Source organism: Mirounga angustirostris, unplaced genomic scaffold (assembly GCF_029215605.1).
Source record: "Mirounga angustirostris isolate CCGP_5_RB_7025 unplaced genomic scaffold, mMirAng1.0.hap1 SCAF_4, whole genome shotgun sequence".
NCBI classification, from domain to species: Eukaryota; Metazoa; Chordata; class Mammalia; order Carnivora; family Phocidae; genus Mirounga; species Mirounga angustirostris.
In genome coordinates this window covers 154,515,433-154,534,966 of record NW_026991712.1, presented here as the reverse complement: position 1 = coordinate 154,534,966, position 19,534 = coordinate 154,515,433, and the positions used below count along the sequence as shown (strand labels likewise).

At 46.1% G+C, this 19,534-nt stretch overlaps 3 protein-coding genes across 8 annotated transcripts in view; 1 reads left to right on the top strand and 2 right to left on the bottom strand.

Annotated features, from left to right (window-relative positions):
• NASP (nuclear autoantigenic sperm protein) overlaps positions 1 to 10,947 on the top strand; it is a 41,710-nt gene extending 30,763 nt beyond the window's left edge. For 2 of the 6 annotated variants that reach the window (XM_064589224.1, XM_045897804.3), the window contains 10 exons: positions 361 to 1,374; positions 6,635 to 6,714; positions 7,078 to 7,163; positions 7,276 to 7,349; positions 7,897 to 8,085; positions 8,206 to 8,372; positions 9,001 to 9,057; positions 9,140 to 9,217; positions 9,887 to 10,015; positions 10,496 to 10,684. In XM_064589224.1, the coding sequence (XP_064445294.1) occupies positions 361 to 1,374; positions 6,635 to 6,714; positions 7,078 to 7,163; positions 7,276 to 7,349; positions 7,897 to 8,085; positions 8,206 to 8,372; positions 9,001 to 9,057; positions 9,140 to 9,217; positions 9,887 to 10,015; positions 10,496 to 10,576 (1,955 nt within the window). In that variant the 3' untranslated portion in view covers positions 10,577 to 10,684. Of the gene's footprint in view, positions 1 to 360; positions 1,375 to 6,634; positions 6,715 to 7,077; positions 7,164 to 7,275; positions 7,350 to 7,896; positions 8,086 to 8,205; positions 8,373 to 9,000; positions 9,058 to 9,139; positions 9,218 to 9,886; positions 10,016 to 10,495 lie in introns of all 6 variants that reach the window. The other 4 variants (XM_045897802.3, XM_054512894.2, XM_064589225.1 and 1 more) reach the window with 3 other exon arrangements.
• CCDC17 (coiled-coil domain containing 17) lies at positions 5,172 to 18,150 on the bottom strand. Its single transcript, XM_064589227.1, has 12 exons — positions 16,123 to 18,150; positions 15,940 to 16,014; positions 15,612 to 15,834; positions 15,338 to 15,500; positions 14,826 to 14,944; positions 14,471 to 14,581; positions 14,087 to 14,232; positions 13,883 to 13,980; positions 13,530 to 13,733; positions 13,163 to 13,373; positions 12,982 to 13,092; positions 5,172 to 12,743 (listed from the first exon to the last, which is right to left on the bottom strand). The coding sequence occupies exons 1-12, from the start codon at positions 16,267 to 16,269 to the stop codon at positions 12,636 to 12,638; spliced, it is 1,716 nt and encodes a 571-aa protein (XP_064445297.1). The 5' UTR covers positions 16,270 to 18,150; the 3' UTR covers positions 5,172 to 12,635.
• Positions 18,151 to 18,392: 242 nt separating this feature from the next.
• Positions 18,393 to 19,534, bottom strand: part of GPBP1L1 (GC-rich promoter binding protein 1 like 1) — a 36,926-nt gene continuing 35,784 nt past the window's right edge. The window contains exon 11 of the mRNA XM_054512893.2: positions 18,393 to 19,460. Coding sequence (XP_054368868.1) covers positions 19,308 to 19,460 — 153 coding nt within the window. The 3' untranslated portion in view covers positions 18,393 to 19,307. The remainder of the gene's footprint in view (positions 19,461 to 19,534) is intronic.

The window sequence follows — 19,534 nt, the reverse complement described above, 5'->3', positions numbered from 1 at the left end:
TAAGAAAATTAAATGTTAAATTCTAAGTGGAGTTTAGCTACTAGAGTTTTTACATATTAGATGGAGGTTTATAATGTTTAGAGGAGAGCATAAAGCTTGGCATCTCTTAACATAATCAGAATGCTCAAGTAAAACAGTATCTCACTTAAGGAGCTTGGGTTTCCTTTGCAATAAGTTGCTCTGCTATCTGGGACTTTTCCCTTTGCTTTTTCTCAAGGGGACAGATAATTTTTAGGCCAACTGCTAAAATTTAAGCCAGGCTGTTTGAGGTTTTAAAGGGAATGTATTTTTAGTTTCCATTTATGCCTTGATCACTAAATTCGAAGACATGTTTATGCTTCATGTTCTTTAACCATGTAGAGGAAGCAAGGGAAGAGTTGAGAGAACAGGTTTATGACGCCATGGGAGAAAAAGAAGAAGCAAAAAAACCAGAAGACCAGTCTCTGGTAAAGCCTGAAATTGATAAAGAGCAGGAGACTGAAATGGAGAAGGGTGGAAGAGAAGACATGGATATAAGTGAGCCTGCAGAGGAACTACAGGAAAAAGTTGAATCCACTCCAGATCAGTTAACTGAAACCACTGAGGCAAAAGAAATAGCAGCACCAGAAGGACTGAATGAAGCCAAGGTCACTTCTGGGAAGCCAGAACAGGAAGTACCACATGCTGGGGAAGGAAAATCAGTTTGTGGAACTGATGTCCAAGAAGAATGCAGAGAAAAAGGAGGTCAGGAGAAGCAGGGAGAAGTAATTGTGAGCATAGAGGAGAAGCCAAAAGAAGCTTCAGGAGAGCAGCCTGTTACAACTCTCGAAAAGCAGAGTACTGCAGTGGAGGCAGAAGCAGAGCCTATAGATTCAACAGTCAAGCCAGTGGATATGGGTGGGCATGAGCCAAAGGAGCAGGTAGCTGCCTCTGAAAATGAGCCAGGAAAGGCTGTTCTTGAGCAGCTGGTAGGGCAAGAAGTGCCTCCTGCTGAAGAGTCACCAGAGGTGACAACAGAGGCTGCAGAGGCCTCAGCTGCAGAAGCTGGGTCAGAAGTCTCTGAGAAGCCTGGGCAGGAAGCCACAGTTCTCCCTAAGGATGGTACAGTCAATGGACTGTCAGCTGCAGGAGGTCAGACTCCTGTTGAACAACAGACTAATGCAGAAGGACTGACAGAAACAAAAGATGGCTCAGGACTAGAGGAGAAAGTCAGGGCAGAGTTGGTTCCTAGCCAGGAGGAGACTAAGCTGCCCATAGAAGAGTCTGAGGCAGCTGGAGATGGGGTTGAGACCAAGGTAGCCCGGGGGGCTACTGAGAAATCCCCTGAAGACAAAGTTAAGATAGCTGCTAATGAAGAAACACAAGAGAGAGAAGAACAGATGAAAGAGGGTGAAGGTAACCGGGATATGCAAGAGCTGCAGTGGGTGGAGTACATTTCTGGATTTGACTCACACTAATCATGGGTAAAAGTCAGCCTTCCATTCAGGATTTTCCGTCTGCCTTTGGATTAGGAAAGGGCTAAATGAAAATGGGGATAGTTTAAGAAGATTGTGATAAGTTGAGCAAGTTAAATCAAAAGCAAGTCTTCAGCTGGCTTATAAACTAACGCTTTTACTAACTGCAAAATAGGCCTTCTCTGTGATTTCTGAGACTTGGCTAGCTATCAGTAACTTGTACCATACTAGCCAATAGAGGTGGATGGGGGCTGGTGGGGTAGGTAGGGAAATAGTGGGCTAGGCTGGCAGAGAATGCTGAATGGATGTTCACTTGCATGCCTCTGGATTAATTTACTGTTCACATGGTTCCTATTCTCTGCTTTAGGAAGCAGGATTAGAGCAGTAGAATCCAGTGAATTGGTACACTTAAGCAGGCATGCCATTTAAATGAAGGCAGTTAATCACAGTGAAAGAATTCTGATGACCCTCTTTTACTTTTAGTCTTCAGGAAGTGTTTAGAGGCTTATTTACATTAGTTTTAAATTAGCCCCCTCCAAAAGATAACAAAAAACTTAACCATTAGCCCTCTTGCTGCTTTCCCCCTCATTTCATGCTTGCTTTGGCTGCTAAACTGAAGGTTTTGTTACTTAGAACGTTATAAAGTGTGGATGCTTTGCGTAGTATTATTGGTCTAATTTTGATTCAATTCCATCAAGATGTATAAGCCTCTAATTAGCAGTTACATAATTGGCACGTCTGACTTGAGTTGTACTATCATTTGAGGATTCTACTGTCTGTAAGGCTCATCTAATGTTGGTATTAATAACCACAGGTATATTTTAGTTAATAGTTATCACTTTGTATAATTGACAGACTAAGAGTTCTGTTTAGTTTTAGATTTTCAAAGACGCACTATCAGTATTTGCAGCTCATTCTGGTAAACTACATTCTACCTATGTGCAGGTCCTTGTACTCCAGCCAGCGTAGGCATAGTAACTAGAAGTGAATTGGCTAAATGGTAGCACTATTGGGCTGCTTGTTGGGTTTTAGGAGTTCTTTATGGAAAAAGCACAGGACTGAATTCTTCAGTTTTTAAAAAACTACCATGTCTTAAAATTAATGATAGTGCAAAGTTAGTGAGAAGTTCTGCTGGCTCTTTTAAGTTGGACTTTGAATAATAAGCTACAATAGAGAGGTCCTATTTCTCCAGTTCAAAAACTATTCAGTTGGATCATAAAGCAACATTGTTACAGCTCTCCCACATACTTTTTTTTTTTTTTTTTAATTTATTTGACAGAGAGAGGGAACATAAGCAGGGGGAGTGGGAGAGGGAGAAGCAGGCTCCCCGCGGATCATGGAGTCAGATGCAGGCTCGATCCTAGGACCTGAGCCGAAGGCAGACGTTTAACAACTGAGCCACCCAGGCGCCCCCACATACATTATTTTTGATTCCAAAATAATACTATGTAGTAGGTAATATTACTCCACTTAGAGCCATGAGGAAATTGAGGCTTAGGGGTTCTGTTACTTGTTTAGGGTCAAACACTAAGTCATAGAACTAGAATCAGACCCTAGATCTGACATGAATGTATGTTCTTCCCAAGCCTACCTCACAGTGAGGAAGGTGACTTTTTATTTCCTCCCTTAACCCACCTCTTATCAGAAACTTTTTGGTCACTTTTTTTTTTTTTTTAAGATTTATTTATTTATTTGAGAGAGCGAGAATGAGAGAGAGTACATGAGAGGGGGGAGGGTCAGAGGGAGAAGCAGGCTCCTCGCTGAGCAGGGAGCCCGATGTGGGACTCGATCCTGGGACTCCAGGATCATGACCTGAGCCGAAGGCAGTTGCTTAACCAACTGAGCCACCCAGGCACCCTGGTCACTATTTTTTTAAAGATTTATTTATTTGAGAGAGAGAGTGAGGCAGGGAGGAACTTTAGCAGACTCTGCGCTCAGCACAGAGCCCGATGTGGGGCTTGGTCTCATGACCCTGGGATCATGACCTGAGCCGAAACCAAGAGTCAGATTATTATTTTTTTTTTTAAGATTTTATTTATTTATTTGAGAGAGAGAATGAGATAGAGAGCATGAGAGGGGGGAGGGTCAGAGAGAGGCAGACTCCATGCTGAGCAGGGAGCCTGACGTGGGACTCGATCCCGGGACTCCAGGATCATGACCTGAGCCGAAGGCAGTCGCTTAACCAGCTGAGCCACCCAGGCGCCCCAAGAGTCAGATTCTTAAATGACTGTGCCACCCAGGCGCCCCTCTGGTCACTCTTTTTAAAGTACTTATAAAAGCCTAGGAGTCATCAGTTGCATTTTTTTTTTAGTATGTGCCCTGGGTACGGTGCTACTCATAAAGAAGATACAGTTTTCCATATTTTACAAATGAAGAAATGGCAGAAAGAGCTTAAGTAATTTGCCCTGGTCACACAACCAATATGGGGAGGGCTGAGGTACCCAAACCTTCTGGCTCCAAGGCCTAAACTTTTTTTTTTTTTTTTTTTTTTTTAATTTTATTTAGGGGAGCCTGTGTGGCTTAGTCGTTAAGCGTCTGCCTTCGGCTCAGGTCATGATCCCAGGGTCCTGGGATCGAGTCCTACATTGGGCTCCCTGCTCGGTAGGAAGCCTGCTTCTCCCTCTCCCGCTCCCCCTGCTTATATTCCTACTCTCGCTATCTTTCTGTCAAATAAATAAAAATTTTTTTAAAATAGATTTTATTTATTTATTTGACAGAGACACAGCGAGAGAGGGAACACAAGCAGGGGGAGTGGGAGAGGGAGAAGCAGGCTCCCCGCAGAGCAGGGAGCCCGATGAGGGGCTTGATCCCAGGACCCTGAGACCATGACTTGAGCCGAAGGCAGATGCTTAACGACTGAGCCACCCAGGCGCCCCTAAGGCCTAAACTTGTATTCTCTGTGCTCTGTTCCACTTTATGTGGCAGCACTAGCCTGCAAAAATCTTATAAGTGGTTTTCTCTCTCAAATCTTTTTTTTTTTTTTTTTGTAATTTTATTTTTAAGTAATCTCTATACCCAATGTGGGGCTCAAACCCATAACCCTCAGAACAAGAGTCACATGCTCTACTGACTGAGCCAGCCAGGCACCCCAGAGGTTTTCTCTTAAAATCCCATTTCTTACCGCCTCTCAGGCTGTCCATATCCCTAATAAAGATAATTGGTCTGTTGTTTTATAAGTGTTATGCTAGATATGATTGGTAAGTGAACAGAGTTTTTAAATTGTGGGCACAGAGCTTGGCCATACTGTACTGGCCAATCTGTAGTGTTTACCTGACTTAATCCCCTGGAAGGGCTAGAATAACCAGAGAATCAGCAGATTGTCTTTACTTTGTCTCTAAGAGGAATTTTTCTTCTTTGCGCTGTTCTGTGCCCTTAACTTTTGAACAGGCTACAAATCAGAGAAATGGTATAAAGCTGTGTATCCATTTTTCCAAAGGATGGTAATAGGCATGCTACAAAGAAGATTCCATTTTAACAGATCACTTCACTGAGGACATCAGGGCATTCCCATTAATACCTGGGTATAGGTTACCAGGTTGGAAAGTGTTGTTTTAAAGTAATGGCTTTCTCATTAACATAACTTTCTTTTCACCATTCCATGAAGGTAGTACAGATTTCTCAAGGGAAACAAGTATTTTTCTCAGATTATCATAAGAATTTTATTTTAAAAATTTGATGTAAAACTCAGTAAGATTTTAATCTAATTAGATGTCACCTGGCATTCTGGTATGAGTAGGAACAGATACCAGATTATTTAAGAATACAGACTAACAATACACATTTTGTCAATTTTTCCTACAAATTAGGAAGGTAAAATGTTTGTTTTCATAGATTTACCTCATCTGTCTTGAGAATGGGCCTCATTGTCAGAATTAATAAAACCACCCATCTAGTCTGACAGAGTACTAAGTGTACAGATAACTTGGAAATTCGGGTACAGAAAGATAATGGTGTATGATGGTGGGTATTTATTTCAGAAGCACTAAATTATATGGTCAACAGGGGAAAAGTGATTCATTTGATAAAAACTGTTTGCTATAGAGGTCAATTAACTTGTAACTGGTTCTTAGAGGAATTTTTTTTTTTTTTAATTTTATTTTTAAGTAATCGCTATACTCAGCATGGGGCTCAAGCTCGCAACACTGAGATCAAGAGTTGCATGCTCCACTATCCGAGCCAGCCAGGTGTCCTTCTTACAGGACTTTGTTTTACTAATTTATAATGTTCAGGAATTTTCTGTGCCTATTCCCATTCTTAAGCAGTATTGCTAAAGATAAAAGTCCTTTAGCCTGACTTCATGGCTCTAAGGCCTAATTGCATATTTATGTTCCCATAATAGCTTGTTAAGAGACGGTATTTGAGCTCTTTTGCTTGCGTTAAAAATGTTTAATGAAAGGTGGCAGAGGTAGGCACATTATACCCAATTCATGAATTGTTACGTGCCCCCAAAAGCCCATGTTTAATCCTATGGCATTCTGAACTTTAAGTGGTGCGTAGAGCTATTTATTAGCAGCCTGTCCTTAAAGGCAGTTGACTTGTGAATATATGTCAGTATGGTGAAATAGAGTGTCAATATGGCTGCAAATTTTAACATTATACTGGAGTAAAACAATTGGTTGTGGTACTGCTTACTCAATTCTGTACATGCTAGAGCTGGCTGGAGTCTGTGGCATGCTCATTGGTGAGAGTTGGTAAGGACTATGCTTTTCTCTCCACAGCTGTGTTGTGGGAAAGCTAGTCTCTTGAGCATTCTTGCTCTGAATGGACTGGGGTAATTTAACTTTTTGTACTTCCTCAGCATGTTAGTGTTATATAACAAATGGCTGCTTAAAGACACCAGGAACACTGGCTGAGTTCTTCAACTGCTTCTGGCTAAGTATATGGGAGTTTCTAGGATAAGAGACTACAGTAGTTAATCTGTCTTGATCTGAATGATCCAGACTGACTTTTAGAAGAGAAACGTTCAGCCTTCTGATCACTGAAGGTGTAAACCACACACTGTAAGATTATACAATCTAAGTCTAGGCTACACTTGAATTAGACTGTAATCACTGGCTTTATATGAAGTTCAAATATTAACTGACTTAGCATCTGGCCTGTTCTACTCAGAATATAGGTTGACAGGCATTTATTGGAATCTCTGACTACTTAGAAGGAAGATATCCTTAGTATTCTCAATACTGAGGAATTTTTGCTTGCAGAAACTGAAGGCTCAGAAGAGGAGGATAAAGAAAATGACAAGGCTGGAGAAACACCAAATGAATCACTTCTTGAAAACAAGGTAAATTATTATTGTATCATCTTATTGTAGGACTGTAGCTTAACTAGAGTAGGTGTGATTATCATAGTCATTTCTTGGTAGGGATTGGGGACTCTTTGTTCATGCCTGGAATACACAGATCCATTTAATCCGAGGATGTTCTGATGGGACCCAACACGTCACTGTTAGATATCACTGACATAAGGTGATGACTTTGGATAGAAGGATTATAGGGACCCATTCTGTAGGTTTTAGGGAGAAAGTCCAAATTTTGAATCATGTGTTTTTTTATTTTTTAAGCTGTATTACACATTTAGATTTGTGATCTGAAGATTCCTGTCTTATACTTCTGCCTAATACCAATGATTTGGATATACTTTTTAGTCTCTTCAAGAAAATGAAGAGGAGGAGATCGGGAATCTAGAGCTTGCTTGGGATATGCTGGATTTAGCAAAGATCATTTTTAAAAGGTAATACTTTTCAGTGTTTCTAGGCTTAGGTTGGGAGTTTGGAACTTGGAAGTAGAATATCAGGTTTGGACAAATGCTGTTAAGGTTTCTGATCATCTTTTCCTTCTTTCAGGCAAGAAACAAAAGAAGCTCAGCTTTATGCTGCACAGGCCCATCTTAAACTTGGAGAAGTTAGTGTTGAATCTGGTAATACATTTTCCATTTTACTCTTTAATGTGCCCCCCACCCCCCCAGTTCTTTCTCTAATTCCTTAAAATTCAGCTTGATTGATCATAGGTTATGGGCAATTGGCTTTTTTTTTAAGATTTTATTTCTTAGAGAAAGCACAAGTAGGGGGAGGGGCAGAGGGAGAGGGAGACAAAGGCTCTCTGCCGAGCAAGCAGTCTGATGTGGGGCTCCATACCAGGACCCTGAGATCATGACCTGGGTGGAAGGCAGACACTTAACTGACTGAGCCACCTAGGCACTCCTGGCAATTGGCTTTAAAAAGACAGTTGGTTTGGGTTCCTCTAGTTCCTAGAATAGTGAACCATCTCTTCTGAAGTCTCTTCAGTAGGGTTTTTTTTTTCCCCCCTCCCCAGTTAGATATTTTTTTTATAGTCTAGTGTCCTGGAGATGCTACAAAGAAATGTCATTTAAAACAGGAGAGCATTCCTGTAGAATGATCCACAATTTGGAAGTATTATATATTAAATGCTGTCCATTTGCTTGCTATTCTTTCTCTTTTCATTAGAGAATTATGTCCAAGCTGTGGAGGAGTTCCAGGCTTGCCTAAACCTGCAGGAGCAGTACCTAGAAGCCCATGATCGTCTCCTTGCAGAGACCCACTACCAGCTGGGCTTGGCCTATGGGTATAACTCTCAGTATGATGAGGCAGTGGCACAGTTCAGCAAATCTATTGAAGTCATTGAGAACAGAATGGGTGAGTGAGCATCAGCTATTTGACGATAAGCTTGACTGGATCTGGTAATCGACAATATGAAAAAAAAAAAGGATCCTTTGGTGGTAACTATTACTGATCACTTCAGCCTGTTCTTTGTAGCTGTACTAAGTGAACAGATGAAGGAGGCTGAAGGATCATCTACTGAATATGAGAAAGAAATTGAGGAGCTGAAGGAACTGCTACCTGAAATTAGAGAGAAGATAGAAGATGCAAAGGAGTCCCAGCGTAGTGGGAATGTAGCTGAATTGGCTCTGAAAGCAACTCTGGTTGGTTTGGTTTCCTTTTAAAGTTTTGATAATGGCATGGTTGATACTGTTGGAAGACATCATGGTATTAGTGTTCTGTCTGCCTAGGAACCGTGATACGGTTTCCAGGGAGTTGGTGGTCAGAAGGAATGTGTGAATTTATCTAGTTAGTCCTGTTAAGTAGTATAATGCTTAAGAGAATATGCTCTGGAGCCAGACTGGGTTTAGGTTATATATCTGCTACTCACTATGTGTGACCATGGACACGTTACTTAACATTTCTTTGCCTTAGTTGACTCATCTGTAAAATGGGGGTAATAGTATCTATGTTAAAATACTTCTGACAGTACAAATAGTATTTGCTTAATAAATGTAAGCTATTCCTTCCACCTCTGAGAACTCCTCTGTATAGATAGCGCCCCAGGTGATGAGGTGGATGGGTTAATTTAGTATTTACCCTGTGCCTAAGCTGGTTTGGGGGTGGCAATTGCAGGTAGAGGGGGGTGGAATGATACTGCTAGTATATGGAAGCCCACTAGTATTTGAGGTCTTAAACAGTTGTTTGGATGGTAGGTACCTGTTGTAGGTGTGTGGGTGACCTGGTGGGTTCTATCCTGGGACCCACTTGGGTCTGTCACCTCTCGCACAGGTGGAGAGCTCTACTTCAGGTTTCACTCCTAGTGGAGGAGGCACTTCAATCTCCATGGTGAGTATTCAGGTGATTTTTGTCACTAGGCTTTTCTGTGTCCTGTCTAGTTGTACATTGCTAACAAAGTCCTTTTTGTCAGGTTGCCAGTAGAAAATCAACGGATGGTGCTTCCTCATCAAATTGTGTGAGTGATATCTCCCACCTTGTCAGAAAGAAGGTAAATCTACATGTGGTCATTTCTTTTCTGTTTTCTTTCCAGTTTGCGTTTTCTTCTTTTTTGCTTCAAATGATACACCAGGAATACATTCCTTAATATTTGGTGTAATAAGACATTCATTTTGCAGAGTTGGTGAGGATTTGAATGAAGGTAGTTTTCACTTGACTATGTCTTCTAACAGTTTTCCAGGCCTCTTCTGGCCCAGGACTATAAGGAAAGCAGCTGAGAAGAATCGGCTCAGCTGGCGGGTTTTCTTTGACAGTAGTCATTCAGCAGCAGACCTGCCGATACTCCTAGGAGTCCATCTTCTGCCTATAATTACAGTCGTTTTTTCCTCTTGTGGGAGACTGATTCCTTTGTGTCCTAATTCATAAACTTGGGGTTTGGTTACTATTCAGATCTACTCCTCACCCTCACCCCACCCTTCCTCTAGAGAGGCTGGATTGGTATGTTGTAGCTGACCAATTGATTGTACCGAGCACAGGTTGGCATCTGCTTCCTGTGGCCATGCGAGAGACCCTGAGACCCGTGGATCACGGTGTTCAGGATCTCTGGACCATGGGGTGGCGGCAGTGGGGGAGGAGAGGACTGAAGGGGTTTTTAAAAAGTTTTGCAGTACTTTTAAAAACATTCAGCACATTTGTGAAGCGTTCCCAATTCTATCTTCAGAGGAAACCAGAGGAAGAGAGTCCCCGAAAAGATGATGCAAAGAAAGCGAAACAAGAGCTAGAGGTGAATGGAGGCAGTGGGGATGCCGTCTCCAGTGGAAATGAAGTTTCAGAAAACATGGAGGAGGAGGTGGGCAGTTAAGAGGGCTTGGACTCTTGCCTTATTTCCCCTTGTTCTCAGGGCCTGGGGAAACTAGTCCTCCTAAGTGCATGTTCCTCACCTTGAGCCTGTTTGGATTACTTGAATGCAACCCTCATAGAAACAGTGTGCAGGAATCTGGTTATGGAATGTATGTCTCATTGACAAATGGAAACTATATACACAGCACAAGTCCCACTCTAATGAATGTAGGAGGAGAAGGCACTTAATTGGCAAGACCATTGAGTTATTTCTGCTTGCTCCCTTTCCAAGTACCGTATGAACATTGGCTCCGTCAGCCCTATTGGAGAGACTTTAGGAAATGGCCTTACTAATTGTCCTGTTAGTAGTGTAGGGAGCAAAGCAGGCTTTAGGAGACCTGTTCACTTTCTCTAATGCCTACTCAGTTGTGTAAGACAGAACGGCTTAAACTAGGGTCATTTATGCCCAGGCTCCCTATTTATCTTCCAGGCTGAGAATCAGGCTGAAAGCCGGGCAGCAGTGGAGGGGACAGTGGAGGCCGGAGCCACAGTTGAAAGCACTGCATGTTAAGAGAGGGCGCAGAGCCTTCCTCCTGAGGGAAAGTGTTTTTGTATATAATGTATTTTTTCACTTTGGGGGGCTTCTTTTTGTATAACTTCAATAAAGATTGTAAGCAAAGGTTGAGGCTTTGATGATTTTTTTTTCCTTAAATACTGGCTGACTCTGTGCCTTGGAGCACTCTGGGTATGATACAGTTGTCAAAGGTACTCACTCCCCCTGCCCCTTTCTGTACTGATCTCTGTTGGAAGTTCCCATCCAAGTTCCTGTCTGTCTAATGTGGAGGCGATCAAATCAAGCATAGCCAGGCCCTTTGTTTTCTAATGGTGCTATATTTTTTCCATTTTAAATACAAACCTTCAGTGGTGCTGTCCCCTTGATGGGGGCTACAAAAACAAGACTTGGTGAAGATCTTGCTCTTTGGTGCTGATACTGTTTGGTGGACTTTGTGAGCTGATAACTGTTACCCACCTAGTCTCCAGTTAGGGGTCAATAATTCTGTCCTCGAAAAAGAACTGAAGAAAACTTGGGGGGGGGGTGAGGGGAAGTGATCCTTGAGGAAAACTGGTTTGCTAACTGTAGAGAATTGAGCTTTCTGGTTTGAAAGTGGCTTGAGAGATAGACTGGACACTTGGGATGTGGTTGGAGGAATTTGTGGGGAGGCTGGGTGGTGGAGTTTTGTTTTCTGTACAGAAAGGCTGGAATATATCTTATAACTTGAATCCAAATTGTTACCCATCTGCAGTTTTGACTTGTCAAATAAAGATGCTAAAAAATGCTCCTGGTCTGGACTTGTGTTTAAAGATCTTCCAGGGTGCCTGGGTGGCTCAGTTGGTTAAGTGACTGCCTTCAGCTCAGGTCATGATCCTGGAGTCCCAGGATCGAGTCCCACATCGGGCTCCCTGCTTGGTGGGGAGTCTGCTTCTCCCTGACCCTCTCTCCCCTCTCATGTTCTCTCTCTCTCTCAAATAAATAAAATAAAATCTTCCAGTGGGATCCCGAACTACCTGAAGCATTTCAGTGTGGATGTGGGGTTGAAAGGTAGAAACTGGCCCACCAGCCCAGTCAAAGGGTGCTCAGGATACTGACACTAAAGCCATCCCACTGGGACCTCACTGATGTCCAGGGTGCAAGGCTAGTAGGAGACCCTTCCTGCCTGAGCTGCCTCAGCCCTGACCCTTAGTTTAAGAACCTGTTAAACACCAGTTACTATTTCGATCTGAATTCCAAACCATGCCTGCCCTACATTACCTAAAGGGAGTTAGTAATTCTGACCACCCATAGGGTTACTTTGCTGCACTAGATAGACAGTAGGTCAGAACCTGCCATTTGAATACTGAATGTCAAGCAGTTTTCCAGTTTATATTTTATTTCCTAAATAAATAGAAGAGAAAATGGAATTTTTCTGGGCTGGTTATGGTAACTCATGGCTGTAGAATCTTTTGGCTTTGAACTTCTTGAAGATGCCCTTGTATTGCATGTTCCAAGTCCTGAGGATTTTAGGCCTTTGACCTTTGGTTGGCACTGGGTTCTGGGGCTAGGCCCAATATCAAATTTCAGCCAGATTTACATGTGACCCCCTCTAAGTGTGTAAGGTATGGGAGCTCCTAGTTCATGGGGATCTTTATAGCCAGGAAGGCTTCCCGGAGATGTCCTGAACGAAGTGTGGCAACAAGATGGGCTTTAGCGCAAAAAAAAAAAAAAAAGTTTATGAAGTTCCTTTAACAAATTAGAGTGCCCCCTGCTTATCTTTCAAAGAATTTATATTCCAGGCAATACTGAAAATACCTGACATCCATTTAATCCTCACATCCGTTTTACAAGAGGAAAACTGATAAAGGCCAAGTGTTTGTGGAAGGTGGTAAAGCTGTGGTTGGACCTCCTATTTTGAGCTTGTATCTGCTATTTGCTTCTAGACCCTCTGAGAACGTGTAGTAGTAGAGCTGCAGGTCTGGCAACAAGCCTCATCTAAGTACTAGTTCTGAGCCTGTTAAGCTACTCATGCCCACATTCTCCTGGACTCCAAAAGCCAGAGGGTGTGGGTCAAAGCTGTGATGAGGGCCCAAACCATCTATCCTTGACTCTGCTGCTGAGGGGGCTCTTCTGCAGGAGGAGGAGGGTCAACAAAGCCAGCTTTTGGGGCCAGGGAGCTTGCTTCCAGTGAAGGTGAGCTGGACATCTGTGGAACAGAAGTGTATCTTTAGCAAGAGGTTTATATCTTGACTACCTAATGTAAACCAAGTTAACGTTACTGTGCAGCTCTGATTTCCTTATCTGTTTACATAATCTACCTAGTAACGACGTATGATAAAGGAGTTAATTCACAGAAAGGACTTGGAACACGGGGGTCAACAAATGCTGGCAATTAACCACACCAATCACACCTGCAGTATCCCTAGCTTTAGGTGGTCCCTCACCGGAGGTGGGTACTGGTACTCCTGGGCACTTGCTGGGTTGATCTCGGCCAGTGTCTGGACACCTTCATCTCTTGCGTTAACCAGTCGCAGAAAGAGCTCAACCTCACCTACCTGGAGAGAGAGGAAATGGTACTGCATCTGTACCTGGAGGGGAGGAGATCCAGGCCCTGTCCACACTCACCTGGGGAATCCCATTCAGCTGTCTAAGGGTAAGGCTGGGGTCCAGAGGAAGGGCCCGAAGTGGAAGACGCCAACGGCCACTTCGCACCCTTTGATCCCGGTCAAATAGCACCAGTGAGGCCCAAGCCTTCGGCTGTGGTTCCCTAGCCCATGCCAGCCCCTGCCAGGCCTGTAGCTCACAGACCAGGGCTACCGATGGTGAAGGTGGCAGCCTAGAACAACCGAAACAATGTCAGAAGCCAGAACTGTTCTTTCCCTGGACAGCTCTGAGAGCCAGTGGCCCCGTATACAGATGGGAAAACTCAGCAGAATGAGGGAAAAGCCTCAATTGTGACAAAAGGCATCCAAGTCAATCTCCACCTACTGACCTGGGTACGGGCTGTCTGCTGGCAAGGATGGCACAGTTGCCCATGGGCCCAGGAGCTGGAGGTGAGGGCAAGCAAAGGGCTGGGGGCAATGCTGTGGCCCCTCCTGTGTCCTGTCCATCTCGTGTCAGGCCAGTCATGAGTTGCACCCAAAGCCAAGAAGCCTCAAGGCCCCGAAGAAAGTCATAGAAAATGACCAGACCAGCCCTGAAGAACACAGGTCTCAGCTGGCACCTATACAGTCCACCCCCTCCATCCCTTCCCCTCACCCTGTCTGTTCCCCAACCCTAGCTCTTCCTAGTGGGTCTCTCTTTAATCAGAAGGGATGACCAAGTCACAGGGGGAGCAGGCCTCACCCAGGGTCATAGGGTGCAGGGCCCAGAACGTCAGGAGCCGGCAGGAGGAAGTATGGATCCAGGCCAGGGTTCCTGGTCAGGGTGCCAGGAACCTGCAGCTGTGGGTGGGGGAAGAGTGGACTCCTGCCGAGAGCCTCCTCGGTGCCCATGCTTCCCCAACTACACAAAACAGAGCTGCCCTGACCCCAACCCCTGGGTCCTCACGGCCTTTTCTGTGCCACTCAATAGGATGCCTGTGGATTGCGGATGCGGCGGCAGCGGGGGAGCCACAGGCGGCGGGAGGCGCGGGGGATCTTCCCTCCTCCCCAGGCATCGGGGGGGTTTCACCACGGGTCGAGGCTCGCTAGGCCCTGAGAGCAGAGTTAAGAGTAGGGCATCTCTGAGCAGGACGCAGCAAGTAACAGGGCCAAGATACCCTTTCCCGGAGAGCCGAACCCACACGCACGGACACCTGGAGATGCGCGAGGGCAGGAACGGACAGGGCCACAAACACGCGCCTCATTCCCCACGCACGGTCCCTCTAACCCCTTCCTTGAGCTCAGCCTGCTGGGGAGAGCTAAGTGGTGTGGAACGAGGGTGCTCGCTGACCCCAGGACGCAGGGCCTGCGCCCCTCTGCAAGGCCAGGATTTCTGCCTCCAGGCGCCGGTTTTCGGCTTCCACCGCTAGAAGCTCCCCCAGTGCGACACCTGCCCGTCTTCCTGCGATGAAAAAGTCCGACCCGTCACCTCTGGCCTCTGGTAACCAGCTGGTGCAATCCTGAGCAGCTCTCCAGCTTTAGGTCTCTCTGGACAAGGCTGGACTTGTAACATTCTAGCCATTGCCACAAAGACCACCCAGATTTCCCACCTTCAGGTGGTCCCCACTGCCAAAGACGCCCCCCTCAACCGCCCTTTTCTCCTCCCAGAATTAAGACCACCGCCTCCGAGAGACTGTCCTGTTCACCTCTGTGGGTCCGCAGCCTCCGCAGCTCCAGCGCTGATGCCTCCACCTGCAACTGACATATCTGGCCCAGAACGCCGGGGTTCCGGCCCCCGCCTCGAACGTAGGCCTCACGCAGGGCCCTAGGGAGGGAGCAGGGCACAAGAAGACAGCAGCGTCTTTTCAGGACTGATCAGCGCTTCGCCCATGCCGCCCCGGGCCCCGGACCTCACCCGATCTCGGCAGCCAGAGTCCCTGGGTTGGCCTGTAGCACCGGACAACAGAGTTCCGCCTCTCGCAAGGCGTTGAGCCGGGTCCTGGGGCCGGGGACCAGCCGCGCGGAGATGTTGCGGATCCAGAGGCCCGGCCTCCGGAAGCCCCGCCCCTTCCCGACCGAACACGTGCGGCCTTCCAGCTGCGTGGGCGCCTTCGCCTCCCGGGCCCCGCCCTCCGGAGGCTCCCGCCGCGGCCCCGCCCCCAGACCGGGCCCCGCCCTCGGCCCCGCTCTGCCGCGCTCCGAATCCCTCGGGTCTCACCAGGTCTCCGGCTGTAGCTGCTGAACGTGCGTCCCTAGCACTTCTAGAGCTCCCCGCGTTCGCCCGGCTTCTGCCCGGAGTTCTCGAAGCTCCCGCTCCAGACCGGAAAGGCGGGATATTCCGCCCCGGGTCTGGGCCAAACCTTGGAGGCGTTGGCTCAGTTCTGAGGCGTTAAGGGACCGAGTCGCAATGAGTCCGACAAACTCAAAGCCAAGGGGAGAGGGGCGGGGAGGGCCCGTAACCGCCCCCCCCCCCCCCGGTCCTTTTCCCTCACCCTCGCTGCGTCGCTCCAGGGCCCGGCTCTGTGACTCCGTCTCCGCCACCCGCTTTGCGTGAGTCCCCTGCAGCGCCCGCAGCCGCTCGCCAGGGCTTCCAGCAACTTCGGGGGTGGGGCCCTGAGTCTGCACCTCAGTTTGGCTCCGGGGCCCTTCTAATCCTCTGGAGACCTTTGTTATCCAGGGTCGCATTTCCTGTAGGTACAGCCGCAGCCGCTGCACCTGGAGATAGCGGACTCCGTGATCTCTGTGACCCATGATCCGCGTGACCTGGAGGCCTAGGGAGGTTGCTAAATTTCGAGAGCCGGTGGGGAAAGCCCGGGGTACCTCTTCTGTTAGCTTCGTAAGAGCCAATTTGCTGGCCTCCTGGTCTGGGAGGCCCTGGTGTTCTTGTGGCACCACCTGGCGACAGGGTGTGGGGATGAAATATCCTGAGGGTCAGAGTTGCTTAAATACCCACCCATGTGGCCACAGAGACGGCCCTTTTGAGAGGTGGGCTCCAGGTGTTACCTCTCGGGTCAGACGGCCAATGCAGAAGCGCTGAGTGTGGGTGGCCAACAGCGGCCAGGAGCGGAAAACCATGTCACAGGACCCACAGGACAGGAGCCCTGGCTCTCCAGAGTAGGAGGCCATGGGAGGGGACCCCTTTCCTGACATGCCAGCCAAGACCTGCAAGAGACAGGACAGAGAGCAAGGGAAAGGGAGAGGAGGATGAAACAAAGCCAGAGGCAGAGAGGAAAGGCCAGGTTTACTGAGTTTACAAGATTATGTTTGGGGAGGAGACTTAGCTCCCTGGGCAGCAACTACAGGTGTAGGCAGGTCTAGGCAGGCCTGGAGCATGGGTGGGGAAAGGCTGGTCACTTTTGGGAGGAGCCCCTGGCTTGAAAAAGCGTCATAACGTCTGCTCCACGTCAGTCCATGAGCGTGGGCAAGTCCCTTTTCACACTACATCTTGGTTTCTCTGCCTATGTAAAGGGGGACAAACAGCTGCCTCCTAGACTAGCTGGGCCCCTATCGCATACTCCCCATCACTGGTCATTGAACAGTCTCTGGCAGGGAAGTATCATCTTGTTCATTCTTGTTTTGCCCAAGTTACCCAAGGTAGTGTCATTCTCCGTTCTAGGGAACACCTGGGAGAGGAAGCGGTCTGCCCTTTTGGGCTTTCTGCCAGGAATCTTCTTTCCCCTAGGCTGAAAAGCTTTCCCTTGCACTCTGCCCCTGGGGAAGCAACCACACAGCTTTTGTATTACCAAGTCACACCAAGGCTAGCCGTTTTTCCGATTTCCTGTTTTTTTTTGGGGGGGGGGTGTTTTGTTTGGCTAGAGAGGGAAGATAATTAGCACAGCCCAAGGAATGAAAGTTCTGGGAGAACACAATGAATCTATCAGATGAGGGAATCAAATATAGAAAGGTACCCCTTCATTCAAGTCTGACCAGGAGACTTTTGTGCCGATCAGATCTCTGCCACCTCCCCAAATATATGTATCCATCAGGAGCTCTGAGTTAGCCCACGTTTCTCAACAAACTCCCTTTTCTAAACAAGACCGGGACTTACGGTAGCAACCCCCTCACCATGTAAGGCCAAGGTGTGACCAACAACAGGTTATAAGTGTTTCAAAGCATGTGATCTCAGCCAGCTTAATTCCAAGCAAGAAAAAGGGCACATTTCTAGAAATCTGTAAAAGCTAGTAAGTGGCAAAGCTCAACACCCCACAGGCAGGATATCTCTATCTCAACCGACTTCTCACTTCCATTTAATACTTTTGCAACTTAATTCACTTTATAGTATTTCACGTATTCTAAGATGCACTTTTTTTTCCCCATATTTTAACACAAATCAGGACCGACAATTAATGGAGTATCATACCTGGCAAGTTTTCTTTTAATTTATTTATTAGAGAAAGAGAGAACACAAGCGGGGGTAGGGGCAGAGGGAGAGGGAAGAGAGAGAGAGCAGCAGACTCCCTGCTGAGCAAGGAGCCCAACTGGGGCTCGATCCCACAACCCTGAGATCACGACCTGAGCAGAAATTCAAGAGTCAAAAGCTTAATGAACTGCGCCACCCAGGCACCCGGCAAGTTTTCTTATTAGTACATAATGTTTTAAAAGATATATTCAATGAAATATGATAGTTCTTACTGCTCTATCCCAACCACCATTTCTGCATGGACTGCTTATAACACCAGCAGGAGAGACTATGTAATATAGAGTGTGGCAGATAGGGTCTCTGCCTTCCTAGCCTTACAGAATCTAGCAAATGTCATGCTGCTCTCTCTGCCTCTAGCCTCTATCCCTTTTGGAGACACTACAAGTTGGTTTTCTAACATGCAGTCAGGGCTGTTACCCTGTTGGTTGTCTCCCATTAATGATCCTGGACCTCTATGTCCACCAGGAACCGTGTACTTACTGTAGGGATGGCCAAAGAGTGTCAGTGTGTGCTTACTTTAACTTCTACTTGTCCATCAGATTTTGGCCCAAAAGGCTTCATTTTTAATATAATTGTTTATTCTCCTCCCTACTGGGCTGGACATTCCCTACACCCCCAGAGCCTTGCAAAATGCCTGGCTGTACAGGGAGAGCTGGGGAAGTGTATGCTGAATGAAAAAGTGTGCCTCCTCCACTGGTCACCACTGGTCAACCTCCATGGGTCACAGCACGGGCTCAAACCCTTTCCCATGTTCCTGTTTAGCAGGAAAACTGAGGCACAGAACCTTCCTTAAAACATGCACACTGGTAAATACTCAGGCAAGTGAAAATCAGTTTCAGGAAGGAAACTTGGGTTTCTGATTTTATTACTGATAATTTATTGCACAAGTTTTTCTGCATCAAAAAAGTATCTGCTAAAAGGAGAAACAACAGCTGTGTCTAATTCAGATTTCCCTAAGACTTCTAAAAGTATTTCCCTCAAAGAATCCACTCATCTAGTTTTAAAGGAAATATACTTCTTACACAAGACGATCGAAACTGATGCAAAATATTTATTCCAAGTTAGTTATTTTATGCAGTAGTTTTCCCCCTCAACAGACTTGTGATAACCACATCTTTTAAATCTGTAAATAATGTTATCAAAATAATCTTAATCTTTGAAATCTCACAAAAATTTATATTTTACAATCCACCCTGAATATCAAGGCTGCAAGAATAACACATTTCCTATATCCAAATATTTTACAGCTGTACCCAAAAAAGGAAAAAAAAAAAGAAAAAAAAGAAAACCATGTATGCTTGGTTATGGGCTAACGTTACCCGAGCAGCCAAAAATAAAATAAAATATCCAAATTATTAGCATTAATTTAATACAATTATAACTTCAATAGTCACTTTGTCATTGACAATGATTGCTTGAGCACGGGGGTGAGCGCCCCAAGGGCTGGCAGCAGAAGCTGTGCTGCTGAGCAGCCTCCCCTCTCTGCACGGGCAGCTCCCACCCGTGTGTCGCCCCCTAGATACTGTGTCTGTGTGTGTGTGTATTTAAAAAATCTTTCCCATCACACAAACTTCTCTCTATTAAGCAGATAACAGGGAGGAACAACAACAAAAGCTAAACAAGCCAACTGCTCTCTCTTTGGGATATGATTATTTTCCCTTGTGCATGACGGATTCAACAGAAGAAAAGGAAAAGAACAATTTCTTTTGTAGACTCCCTAAACACACAAGCTGAGTTTACTGGGTCAGATCTGTGAGCATTTATACGCCTACTTCCAGGCATCGTCATCTGATGTTTCACTGCTACTGGTTTCCGTGTCTGAGTCCTCAAACTCCGCTTTACAAGTGCTTCTCCAAGGGGAGAACAGGCTGGAACCGCGGCTCTGCAAAAAGCCGTTCTTCCCAAAGCCATTTCTTCTCAGCTATGGTTAGCAGGAAGAGAAAAAAGAAAACCATCAAAGACTACACTGGCAGTGGGACCTGGAAAAGGCAGGTA